This window comes from Nicotiana tabacum, chromosome 18 (assembly GCF_000715075.1).
Source record: "Nicotiana tabacum cultivar K326 chromosome 18, ASM71507v2, whole genome shotgun sequence".
Classification (NCBI taxonomy): Eukaryota; Viridiplantae; Streptophyta; class Magnoliopsida; order Solanales; family Solanaceae; genus Nicotiana; species Nicotiana tabacum.
Window position 1 is genome coordinate 131,824,498 of NC_134097.1, and position 13,493 is coordinate 131,837,990.

The 13,493-nt window shown below is 39.1% G+C and overlaps 2 protein-coding genes across 2 annotated transcripts; both read right to left on the reverse strand.

Moving 5' to 3' along the window:
• Window positions 1-7,059: 7,059 nt before the first annotated feature.
• On the reverse strand, window positions 7,060-7,778 carry LOC107784217 (kiwellin-like). Its single transcript, XM_016605300.2, has one exon. It carries the CDS (start codon window positions 7,732-7,734, stop codon window positions 7,201-7,203), a length of 534 nt encoding a protein of 177 aa, XP_016460786.1. The 5' UTR covers window positions 7,735-7,778; the 3' UTR covers window positions 7,060-7,200.
• Window positions 7,779-9,132: 1,354 nt separating this feature from the next.
• LOC107784219 (glutaredoxin-C4-like) lies at window positions 9,133-12,546 on the reverse strand. Its single transcript, XM_016605302.2, has 4 exons — window positions 12,250-12,546; window positions 10,507-10,580; window positions 9,731-9,829; window positions 9,133-9,647 (listed from the first exon to the last, which is right to left on the reverse strand). Exons 1-4 carry the CDS (start codon window positions 12,408-12,410, stop codon window positions 9,574-9,576), a joined length of 408 nt encoding a protein of 135 aa, XP_016460788.1. The 5' UTR covers window positions 12,411-12,546; the 3' UTR covers window positions 9,133-9,573.
• Between the last annotated feature and the right edge of the window lie 947 nt (window positions 12,547-13,493).

Sequence of the window (13,493 nt, forward strand, 5' to 3'; positions counted from 1 at the left end):
TTTCATTCATGTGTTAGAGATACATGTCTATTTTGTACATTCAACTGAGTAATTTCATTCATGCATTGGAGATACATGTCGATTTTGTACATTTAACGGAGTAATATCCTTGTACCTAGTCCCTTCATTGCTCGACCTGGAGATGCTATTGGCAGGTTGAGCCATGAATTATACCTTGAACATCGAGACGTCCCCCTCGTCGCCTCGTTAAAAACCTCCCCGAGAAAACTCGATTGGGACAAAACCCGGGTAAGGGAAAAAGAGTACGGCTTAGGTGGCGTCATTTCTGAGAAGTGGAAATATTTGAGGTGGGCGACATTCCAGTTGTTTTGTAGTAGTTTTCCTTCCATTGTTTCTAATTGGAATTCTCATTTGCTTGCTGCTGCTGTGATTTTATACGGCCCGTCCCAGTTTGTTCCCAATTTTCCTTCATTTTTGTCTTTTGTTGCTTGTGTTTTGGTCTTGAGGACGTAGTCCCTGATTCTCAGTGGTCGTACTTTGGCCTTCTTGCCGTAGTACCTTTCTGCTAGTTGTTTTTGGGCTATCATTCTTATGTGAGCCATGTCCCTTCGTTCTTCTACCTCGTCCAGGTCTTGTATTCTATTTTCATCGTTGTTTGGTCCACTCTCATTAGAGTACCTCAGGTTGGGTTCTCCGACCTCAACGGGTATAACGGCGTCGGTACCGTAGACTAGTGAATATGCCGTCTCACTTGTGCTGGTTTTTGCCATGGTGCGGTAGGCCCATAACACCTCTGGTAGCAGTTCCAGCCATAGCCCTGTGGCGTCTTCGAGCTTTTTCTTTAATATATTCAATATTGTTTTGTTGGAGGATTCTGCTTACCGTTGCTGGCGAGGTGATATGGCGTGGAGAGTATCCGCTTGATGTGCCATTTTTTGAAGAACTCGGTCATCTTTTCCCGATGAACTGAGGTCCATTATCACAATTGATTTCCTTGGGGATGACGAAGCGGCATATGATGTTTTTCCACATGAACGTGATGACTTCCTATTCGCATATTTGACCAAACGTATCTGCTTCCACCTATTTGGAAAAGTAATCAATTAAAACCAAAAGGAAGCGTATCTTACCTCGCCCTGCTGGGAGGGTCCGACGATATCCATCCCCCACTTTATAAACGGCCATGGAGAATTAACAGAGTGCACGAGTTCACCCAACTAGTGTATCATAGGGGCATATTTCTGGCATTGCTCACATTTCTTGACGTAATCCATGGCCTTTTTTCATAGTGAGCCAGTAGTATCCTGCATGAATAAGACATCTGACAAGGGCTCGGTTTCCTGTATGGGCAACGCAGCGGCCCTCTTATACCTCTTCGAGCACACGCCTTGTTTGATTCGGTCCAAGGCATTTGGCCAAGTGACCGCCAAATGTCCTTTTGTAAAGGTCGTGGTTTATGAGGCTGTACCTGGCCGATTGTATTCAAAGCTTTTTGGCTTCTTTTTTATCTTGTGGGAGTGTTCCCTCCTACAAATATGATATGATATGATTACGCCAGTCCCAAGTTAAATTTATAAAATGTACCTTGACTTGGTCTATTGATGAGTGGAGAACGGTGACCACAATTTCCTTGGTGATGTTCTTAGTTGCTGCTGCCAGCTTGGTGAGGCCGTCTGCTTTGATGTTCTGCGCCTGGGGTATTTGGTCAACTCGGCATTCGTCGAATTCTGGTAGCAGCTTATGGATTTCTGTCTGGTATTTTTGTAGCCTCTTCTCCTTGATCTGGAAAGTCCCAGTAACTTGGTTTACGACGAGTTGAGAGTCGCAGCGGAGGATGACTCGTCGTGCACCATATTTGTGGGCCAATTTCAGTACTGCAATTACAGCCTTATACTCGGCCTCATTTTTAGTCATTTCAGGGCACCGTATGGATTGGTGAATCACTTCGCCCGTTGGAACTTCAAGTATGAGTCTCAGTCCAGATCCGGACACGTTGGATGCATCGTCGGTGTAGAGGACCCAGAGGTTAGGTCGCGCATGGGAGGCGCGAAGTGCTTCTTGCTCAACCTCAGACAGTATTTATGTACTGAAGTCAAGGACGAAGTAGGTGAGTACTTGCAATTTTATCGCAGTTCACGATTGATATGTGATATCGTGCTTACTTAATTCTGTGGCCCATTTGGCGAATCTACCCGACAGCTCGGGTTTGTGCAGGATGCTCCTGAGGGGAAAAGTTGTCACCACCTTTATGGGGTGACACTAAAAATATAGTTTGAGCTTACGTGAAGCTACGACCAATACCAGATCTAGCTTTTCGAGGTGGGATACCTCGTTCCAGCGTCAACTAAGGTTTTGTTGATATAATAAATCGGAGATTGCGTACCTTTATTTTCGCGGACCAAAACTGCGCTTACCGTGACTTCAGAGACGACCAGGTAGACAAGGAGGCATTCGCCTGGATCTGCCTTGGCGAGTAACGGTGGCGAGGACAAGTAGGTTTTCAGTTTTCTCAGGGCATCGATACACTCCGAATTCCACTGGAGCCCGTTGTCTTTCTTTAGCACACTAAAAAATTTATGGCACCTGTCTGACGACCATGAGATGAACCTTGATAGTACGGCTATCCGACCTGTCAATTTTTGCACTTATTTTTTGCTGGTTAATATTTCTGATATTCCCTCGATGGCCTTAATCTGATCTAGATTGACCTCGATGACCCTTTGCGACACCAGGAAACCAAGGAATTTGCTCAAGGTTATGCCGAAGGTGCATTTTTTGGGGTTTAGTTTCATGCCGTATTGCCTTAGTATATCGAAGGCTTCCTTCAGATGATCGATGTAGTTTTCTTTCCTTTTCGACTTAACCAATATGGCGTCGATGTAGACTTTCATTTTTTTGCCGCGTTGATCTTTGAACATCTTGATGACCAATCTCCGGTACGTCGCTCCTACATTTTTTAGTCCGAACGGCATGACCCTGTAGCAGTATGTTCCCTAGTTAGTGATGAAAGTTGTTTTCTTCTGGTCTTCTTCCTCCATGAGGATGTAGTTGTAACCCGAGTAAGCATCTAAGAAGCTTAGTAACTCGTGTCCTGCTGTTGCGTCAATGAGTGGTTGATGTGTGGCAATGGAAATGAGTCTTTTGGGCATTCCTTGTTTAAGTCCGTGATCCACACATATCCGCCACTTTCCGTTTTTCTTCTTTACCATGACCACATTGGCGACCCACTAGGGATATTTTGATTCTCGGACGGAGCCATTTGCGAGCAGCTTATCGACTTCTTCACTGACGGCTTCGTTGATTACGGCATTAAACTTCTGCCTCATTTGCCGCACTGGCGGGTAAAGGGGGGTCAACATTCAGTTTGTGCATGGCGATATCTCTCAGGATGCGTGGCATATCTGCATGGGAGAAGGCAAACAGGTCGGCATTGTCACTTAAGAATTTATGAAACTTACCTAGTTCCGAGAGATTGTGCCTGATATAAACCTTTTTGTGCTGTCATTGTCATATAGTAGGACGGGATCGAGATCCTCTATTGTTGACTCGGATGCTTCGACGATGTCGAGGTCCTTGATAACGTCTGTCCGTACATCAAGTTTGGTTCCTGACATCGCTGATTGCTATTCCTCCGCACTTTCTCTTTGTAGTTGTTGGGTGTGTGCGTAATACTGGGCGATGCGATAGCATTCCTATGCAGTGCGTTGTTCGCCCTGGATGCTGAATACCCCCATGGAGTATGGAACTTGATTACTTGATAGAGACTTGAAGGGACTGCTCGTATAGCATGTATCCATGGGCGCCCTATGATAGCATTGTAGGTTGTATCTTGGTCCATGACGTGAAACGTTGTTTCCAGGGTGATCCCTCCGGCTAGGACGGGTAGCACTATCTTTCTAGAAGTTTGCTCGATTGCATTATTAAAACTCGTTAGTGTTATGCAACGTGGTATTATTTTATCTTCGAGTCTCATCTGTACGAGCACTCGAGGATGGATAATACACGTGCCTCTTCCGTCATCTACCATTATTCTTTTTACATCAGTATCTGCAATACATAAAGTGATAACAAGAGCATCGTAGTGAGGGAAAGACAAATCGTCGGTATCTAATTTATCAAAGCCGATACTATCTTTGAGGTCATCATACCGTTCATGAGTAATCGACCATTTGAGTTTATGAGTAGTGGTGAACTTTACATGGTTGATTTTTGTGTCATCGCCTCCGCCGATGATCATCTATATGTTGCGAGTGGGAGATGGTATGGGGTTGTTCGCGTCCGCGGGCAAAGCTGGCCCGTCCTCGATCGCTTAGCAGTTCTTTCAGGTGTCCCTGATTCAGTATTCTTACTACCTCATGCCACAGTCCTATGTAATCTTCAGTTTTATGACCCCTTTCCTGGTGGAATTCGCAGAGAGCGTTCGACTTCCGAGTGCTTGGGTCAAACTTCATCTTTTGTGGCCATTGTACCTTCGTACCAAGTTTCTCTAGTGCGTACACTATTTCTGAAGGAGAGACACAAAAATTGTGAGCAGATTAGAGCGGAGGCATACCTTTCTCATGTCGGTGTGGTGTTGCATGTCAAGGAGAAGCATTCGAGTGCCGCGGAGGAGGTGGGATAGATTTCCTGATGTAGGGCTGATGCCTTTTTAGGCCGAGACGGGGCCCCAACTGATCTCTTCGACCATCGTTGCGACAATCTTTCCTTGCTTCAGTTTGAACTGATGTCAATTGTTCTACGGACCGTTGAGGTCCTCATCGGTTGTTACTTTGGCGTAGTAGGCATTATGGATTTCTTCCTAAGTGGTTGGGGGGGAGGGGGTATTTCATGAGCCTACTTAACAATTTTCTGGTCGCTCTCGACCCATTCCTGTTTAACCCATTTTGGAAGGCTACTACCGCCATTCCCTCTGACACATTTGGAAAGCTCATTCTCACCCTGTTAAATCGAGCTAAGAAGTCCCTGAGTCCCTCGCCGTGCATCTACCTGACGACAAATATGTTGTTTACTCTGGCTTCCGCCTTTTTGGCTTCTGCATTAGCGGTGACGAACTTGTCCGCCATTTCTTCGAACGTTGCTGTCAATCGAGTCGGTAGTTGTGAGTACCAGGTCAGGGATCCCTTTGTTAGAGTTTTGCCAAACTTTTTCAATAACACCGATGGTATCTGTTCTTTCGAAAGATCGTTACCTTTTACGGCTGTGACGTAGTGGATGATATGATCTTCTAGATCGGTAGTACCATCATATATCTTCAAGTATGGTGGCATTTTGAAGGTCTTTGGAATGACGTAGGGGTCCGCTCCTCATTATATGGTTTCTCGATGAAACGACCAATGTACCGTTTTGGTAACAATTTTGGGGTGCCTGGTATTTTATCGACCCTTTCTTGGTGCTCCTTCATCTGGTCACGGAGTGCCTTATTCTCATTTTCTATCTCCTCCATTTTCTTTAAAACGGCTGCTAGCGTATCATTACCTGCGTCAATAGCAATGTGAGTGTTACCTGTGCGGAGGACATCTCGCTCATCAGTGGTCGCCATGACATCTACATGTGCAATGTCTCTGTTATCCCTTTGGGCGAGCTTATCAAGTTTGTCGTTCAGAGTACTTGTTAGCCACTCTTCTAGTAGTCTTCTTACTACCGGTGGTGCCTCTCCTGTTGTAGATGTGAAGGGTTTCCTTCTTGCACGAAGTGGTTACGCTTTCGTGCGGGGGAGGTGAAGAATCTCCCTTGGGTGTGATGTTTGGTGTCCCGTCTTTGTTATCTTCTCTACTGTCTTCGTTAATGGTGTTCAGGATGTTGGTTGTGACACCTACTAATGCTTTTAGCCTTGCCTCTCCTTTTCCTGCCATTGTTAGTTTGTGCAAAGCTAAGAAGAGGTGACTGTTGTTTTCTATGATCTAGATGAAACTAAAATCTAAACTAAAGATGTCCCCATAGACGGCGCCAAATTGCTTGACCAAAAGATGTCAAAACCTTTTTGATTAAAACAACTAATGATAATGATGAGGTCAATCTTAGTCAAGCACAATAAAATCTAGATCAAATGATAGAAGGAGTAAGCAAGATGAATGATATAACAAGTAAGTTCAAATCAAATAAATACTCATAAGTGTGAAGATTTAAATGCGCAATAGAACCTTCACAGATACAATCGGTATAATGGGGAATAAGTTTGAGATGATTAGGGAATCTTAGGATTTTCTCTGAAGAACAAGACTGCTTTTGCATTCAATCTCAGATGATTCTTTTACAAAGTATTCTTTTGTCTTTTTTCTCCCGTCTCCCTTCTTCTTTACTTACCCTCCTTATTTATAAGGGACAATCTCCCAAAAAACCCTAAAAAGTACAATATAGAGAATATTCGAAAAGCATATTGTTACTGTCTCCCACTAAATTTACACTGTCGTGGACGTTATGCATCTACTGACCGCCCTCAGTCGTTACCTTTCACCACGACGTCCATCAGACGGTACATCATGATAACCTCGTTCCTCATTCTACTCGGTAATGGTCGTGGTTGCCAAATTTGAATTCATACAGTTTGAAGTACCTCTAATCAACTAAGTGATGATCCGGATTGACAAATATCTATCTTATTTTCAAGATTATAAATTTTATATTTTAAAAAGCCTTACCTGTATATATCATTTAGATCATCCGAGAGTATAAAAAGTTTTTTTAAGTGAAAATGTAAACTTAGGACCCGTTTGTCCATAAAAAAGAATTTCTTTTTTTCGAATTTTATTCTTCAACAATGTGTTTGTCCATAAAATTTTGCAAGTTTTTTTTTAAAAAAAAAAAAAAAATCACCACTCACAAAAGTGCAATTTTTTTAAGTGAAATGCATGTCCAAACACAATTTCAAATTTCAAATATCATTTTTCATCTTAACTCCAAATACTACTTTTTTTAAATTACAATTTTTATGTCCAAACGCCTGCCTAAACTCAAATAATATTGCTTGTTCATGCAAGAAATTAAGGATAGAAGAATTAGTAGCAAATGCAGGTCACTAGCTCTTTCGATGTCAACAATACAAGTACAATAGGATATTGCTTTGTTTAATCTCCAAAAGTATTAATACTTGGATTAATGTAAACATAATTAATTAGGAACATTTTATTCAAATTATTCAGTTACTCTTGTCCATCTTATTATATATAAGATGACAGCCTTATTCAAATTCTACAATTAAAAACCAGACACACACCAAACAAACCACCTAATAATAATATCCTAGGCCATGGACCAAGTAATCGGAACTCTTCCCTTATCAGTATCTAAACCCAAAGCTCTCCACACAGCAATAGAACCATCAACTACATTATTTGCACAACCATCATTAATGGAGTCACATTCATCAACCACTTTAGCCGTTACACTCTTCCCATTATTTGCCCTAATAAGTATCATTTTTCCACATTTTGAACCTTTGGCATACCATCTAGTGGACAACGCCACTACTCTTTCACTATTATCGTGATATTGACCATCACATTCTGATGGACCGCCACCATCTCCGCCTTTACTGAAATCGTTGAGGGTAAGTTGGGCAGGCGTTGAGGTTGTAGGAGAGCTTCCGCCGCCTTTGCAAGTATTGGTTCCAACGTCAGGGTCATCGTTACATTTTCCACTTATGCAAATTAATTGGCCGTCACAATTGTTCAAGGATTTACACGGGCCGTTGCATGAGGAAATGGCCGTTCCTCGTGAAGAAGAAGAGATGAAAATTGCGAAAATGCAAAGAGAAAGGAAGACAAACTTGGCCATGGTGGCTATATTTGTAAAAATATGAAGCGTAATGAATATTAGTACGAAATATTGATGGGTGAAGAAAACTATATGCAAATAGGCAGGCATATATAGGCAAGAAATTGAATTCAATGAGAAGAACATTGACTTGGTTTTTCTTCAGTCGTGATTTTCGGCTAACAATGTACAATTTTCATTACGATACCTTACCAAAACAATAGGCTTTGCTGTTTAATGAAAGACGTGTGTTCCGGTCCCGGCCTCTTTGAAGCTCGCTATGCTGTCCGGAACTTTTTTTTTCCAGCTCATGATCATTAATTGTTCTCCGATTTGATCCTTTTTCGTGTAAGTTTGTTCATACACATAAAAAATATGTAATGAGTATATTTCACTTCAAAAATCATATAAAAAATGATATGCAAACGTATTTAAAAATATACATTTCTCATCATTCATCAACGTGCATGCATGCACGACTTATTGAAGTGTGATAAAGCTAACTTGTCCTATACCAGTAACGGACCAACAAGTTTGATATTTTTATATACTTGCTGAAATTCAAAAATCTGCTCAAAAGGAGGAAATAATTGAGATAAATATTAGCTGCAGTATTTAGCAGAGTCTGATTTTTCTATTGCTGTTTGTTAGGATATTGCTGGTAGAAATAATATGGAGCTCGTATGGCTGTATTTCTTTAGAGATTTTTTTTTTTGTTTGTTTGTTTGTTACAAACTCATGTACAAGTATGGTTGCTGCTCTTCCTTAATTCATTGATTCAATAAATGGACATCTTCCTTTACCCCAACTTTTTTCCCAAAAAATGGAAAAGGTCATGTGGACAAATCTTGAGAAATGTCTCTTGAATTAAGTAATTTATATTGTCTATATAAACCGTTAGTCAACGAGAATTTCTTTCCTTTATATTTGTGAAGAAAACTAAGAATTTTTTCAAGTTGCTAGCACAAAATAGGCTCAGGTTTTCGAAATTCCAAGAACGGTATAAGAGCTTAGAAAACGATGATACAACTGCAGAGGTTGTTTTTATTATTCATTTCATAGTTAGCTTTGAAAACCTGTTAATTGTACTTGGAATTTAGATTTGACTGTCTCGTAACATTAAAAATAAAGGACTGTTACATAATTTGGATCTAATTTGATAACACTAACCGGCACAATTGGGTTTAAATCTTTAATTCATCATTCTGTTGTAGTTTTCCACATCTTAGAATTAATTATATCTTGAACCTCTTGTTCATCTGTTAATAACATATTATGAGTCCAAAATCCAAATTCATTAACATATATATTATGATTTGAAAGAATCATAATTCTAAAAAGGAATTTATGTTCTTTGCACTGACATTAGATAGTTTTTTACACGACCAAGTTTTAACCTACAATATAACATGCAAGTCCTTTCTCCTAATACTGTCTGCAAATCTATTGAAGCTTTTTATGATAAGCAGATCCTCCTTTATAATAGAATCCTCTAACAAGAAATAATTCATTAAAATTAGGCTCATGCTTCCCAATTTTTGAAGAAAAAAAGGACAGATGCACGAAGCATCCCGCATTCACGCAGAATCCGGGAAGAGCCGCACTCCAAGGGGGTGCGACATAGGCAGCCTACCTGAGTGGCTTATTCCACTGCTCAAACGACAACTCCTCCAAAGCTTCCCAATTTTAGGAAATACAAAAAGGAGAGAACCTAAACTTGAATAAGAAAGAGTACCATATTACAACCACCAGTTTCTCCAACCTCTACGCACCAAAAAGGGACTAAAGGCTGCAAAAACTTATGGTGAGCATCTCATATTACAGTCACTGAATTTGAAACCACTATGTACCAAATTCAGCTTAAAGATCATCTTTCTTTGCAGAAAGACCAAGAAGTTTAGCTAGCTCCCCGTTTTCATAGGCCTCCACGGTATCTGTGCACAGATATTAACGTCATAAGCACAGGATTATGATTATCCATAGGCACCAAAGCAAAGATATGATTTCAGTAGCTTACCATCTGATCCTCCGATATGCTTTCCGTTAATGAAAACTTGTGGCACAGTACGTCTGCCAACGATCTCACTAAGGGCATCCTGAATACTCCAGCCATCATCTGACAAGAGGAAAAGCAGAATATTTTTTAAAGATTTTGATCAAAGACATGATCCGATGGCCTAAAACCATCTGTTTCACCTTTTACATCGAGTTCAAATAGTTACTCCCACTCATGTTATCCCTTGGTCCAAACGAAGGGAAAGATCTATCTCAATTTTGCAGCTAACACCCACAAGGGCCTTTGACAAATTGGAAAGATATAAGAAACAGGGAAGTGAATAATCTCGGACAATAAAATCATACCAAAATTTCAAGGCCTCAGGTTGCTAGGTGTAAATACAAAGCGAAGTGTAGTTTCTTGAGTGAAGATGTACAGAGTTAAAAGCTAGCGCACGGCGGCGGAAGCTCCACCAATTTAAAGCAAACAAAAGAAAAAGAAGAGTACAATAACATGGAGATAAGAGATGTATGAAAGTGTTTTTTTTTTTTTAACTGACAAGTCCAATTGACTGAAAATGTTTCTATCCCATGTAAAGAAATAGTAGAAAAATGTGATTGGTTGGTGACAAGCTGAATGAGATGTAAGCTGATGTATCTTACAATTCTTATTAACAACTGAAATCCTTGTAAACAGTTGATAAAACTAGAAGGTTGGTAGCTATAATCCTGTCAAACAACATGTAAGGATTGAGAAAGGAAATTCGGCGGTGAGATTGGGGGCAATGAAAGTGATACCTCTCTCATCAAGCTCAACAACATAAGGTTTTTGCTTCAACTCTTTAAATACAGCCTTTGCTTTCCTACAGTATCTGCAGAGCAATAGAAAATTGATGCAAACTGTTAATATAACATACAATAAACAGAAATAAATAGTGTTGCATGTCGTGACATTGTACATACTTTAAAGAAGTTGAATATGTAGAAAATAGGTTTCATACAGGAAAATGAGAAAGGACCAGATTTAACCCTCTACTTTCAAATATTGTCTACATTTAGCCTCCGTTATACTTTCAGGACATATACCCTTACCACTAGCAAAGTATTCAAATCTACCCTTATTTTTTAGCGGAGATCCAATATGGCCTAGACCCAGCTACTAAAATGCCACAATGCCACGTGTGTATTAACATTTTCTTATTTTTTGAAGAAATAGAAAAAAACCCCACAACATAGTTTAAATGCGGTCGTACCAAACCCTACCCAACTTCATCTCTGTCCCTCCCTCTAGGTGCATGGCTTTGCAATATAAATAATAATAGAACCACAAAAAATAATGAAACCATAAAAGCCAGAGCAATTCAAAACTCAAATACTATGTTCTTAGCATACCCTTTTCTTCAAATACTTGAGCACACGCACTCCAATTCAATTTTAATAACCATGTGATGTATGACCAATATATTTCTCCTTCACACAATCTACCCTATTTGTCGCTCAAGCCCCTGAATATGGATAATATTTACTTCTTCTGAAAGGTTGGTATTTTTGGATTTTGGTGTGCACATACCCCTAGAAAGTAAAAATATATTTCCCAGAGAAAAATATTGTTAAAAGAAAAAAAGAAAACAAAATAGAAGAAAACCCAGTCGTTAAAGATAGGTCTTATTTCTATATTTGGCGGTTTATTGGGCTAAAACATTTCTGAAAGGTAACTGATCTGCCAATAGAAGGAAAAGTAAGGATAAAGTCCATTAAAACCATAGATTGTGATAATAGAGCATTATGTATTTTTCCTGTTGTCTAATTAAACAAGCTATGATCGAATATCCTCCTTTCATCTCTTTGATTGCACATGACCCTTTAGGGAAAACGATAGATCCTTCGGCTCTTCAATTAGACATCATATAAGGGCAAGCTAAACTAAATTCTGTTTATAATTTGATGTGATGTACTATTCAATTATCGATTGACGCGCACCAAAGTTAGCAAGTCCAAACAACTTTAGTACAAAGGAGACAGCATATTTAGTTTCTCTACTTTTGATTTCCACAGCTTAAGATTCAATTATATCCTAGCAGAATAATCAAAAGACCCATATATTTTATTACAATTGATAAGTCAAAAAGGCTAAATAGAAAAAAGTTTGATGTTAAAGTGAATCAAGAAAAGAGCTAAATCACCTTAACAGAAGAACACATTTTACATATATACATCCAAGTGCTCTCACCACTAGATCAAAGCCCGGGGCCGATTTTTCAGGTTTTTTTTTTTGGTACAATGTAACTTACATTTAATCTAAAAGATGTTACAAATTCATCAAAGACACAAACTTTATGCTCGCTTTTGGAAGAGTAGCTCTAACCTAAAAGGGTCTTTCAATTTGCAATTTATCATATCAATCTGAGAAAGATCAATCAGAAACAACAATCAAAGACCATAAAAATGCAACAACACACAGAAAACATAATCAAATAAGCGGGGAAAAAAACCCACCAAAAAGGGCAGGAAAAAGGAGCTTTAAAGGGAGAGAAAACTAACGGGCAATAGGATTTGGAGAAGATAACAATGGAATGAGAAGAAATTGTTTTCTTGACAAAGGCAGAGGCATCTCCATCTCCAGCTTCAGTAAATGCTGATGAGTACAACAACACAGTCACAGATACTACTAATAACAACAACACAAATGTTGATTTCGCCATTTTTTAGCTCTGTGAAAGAGTTGAATACTAATACTGTTTGCTTATTTGGTCTTTCAAGATCTCATCGGGATTCAATATATGAGAAAGAAAAGGCATATATTCATATGACGATTGGGCTTTCGGCCATGTTTTTGGTTCTTGGGCTGATGAAATTGACTCTTAATTTGTAAAAATAGCATTTACTGGCCACTTTTTGGCCCTGTCTATACTATATTAAAAGCACGATGACCCTTAACGAAATATCATTCACTTTTTTTACCCCTTTAAAATAAAGTTTACACCGAATAAAATAGTCATTTAACTATTTTCTATATTTATGAATAGTCATCTAATTATTTCCTACTATTTAACAACAATCATTTAATTATTAATCTAATACTTAAAACTTTTTTTTTTCTCAGTTTTTTTTAGATCTAAAATTTCAAACACTTTCAAGTAAAACTTGGAAAGTTTTTGTTATTCAACCCAAACTAAATGTTTCGTCTTTCAACTAACTTAGAAACATTTTATTCACTTTCAAGGGAAAATATCATAGGAAATTTTTAGTTAAAAAAATTTGATAGATTAACTCTTAAAAGAATATTAGGTAAAAACGTGCAATTTGATTTTCTTTTTGTTACGACCCAAGTTCTCCCTCCGTGAACTGTCGTGACGGCACCTAGTCTCTACGACTAGGTAAGCCTAACAAATTGCGGAAAAAGGAAATGAAATACGAAACTGGCAAGTTACGGATAAAACATATTAAAAGAGTAAAAAAAAATGCCGCTCGGCATATACAATACATACTCTCAATACTGAATCAAACTCCCAAAACCCGAAATCTCATGAAATCACAAGTTATAGAAAACTACATAGTGTTCTAACTCCAGAATGTCTAACCAAAAGTAAATACGTGAAAGTCTAAAGCTAACGGGAAGAATAGAGAGGGACTTCTAGGTCTGTGAATGCGGGAGATATACCTCGAAGTCTATGATATTGCCTGCCTCACTAATAGAATGGCTGAGCAGCAGAACCTAGATCTGCACACGAAAAATATGTGCAAGAAAGTACATGAGTACACCACAACGGTACCCAGTAAGTGTC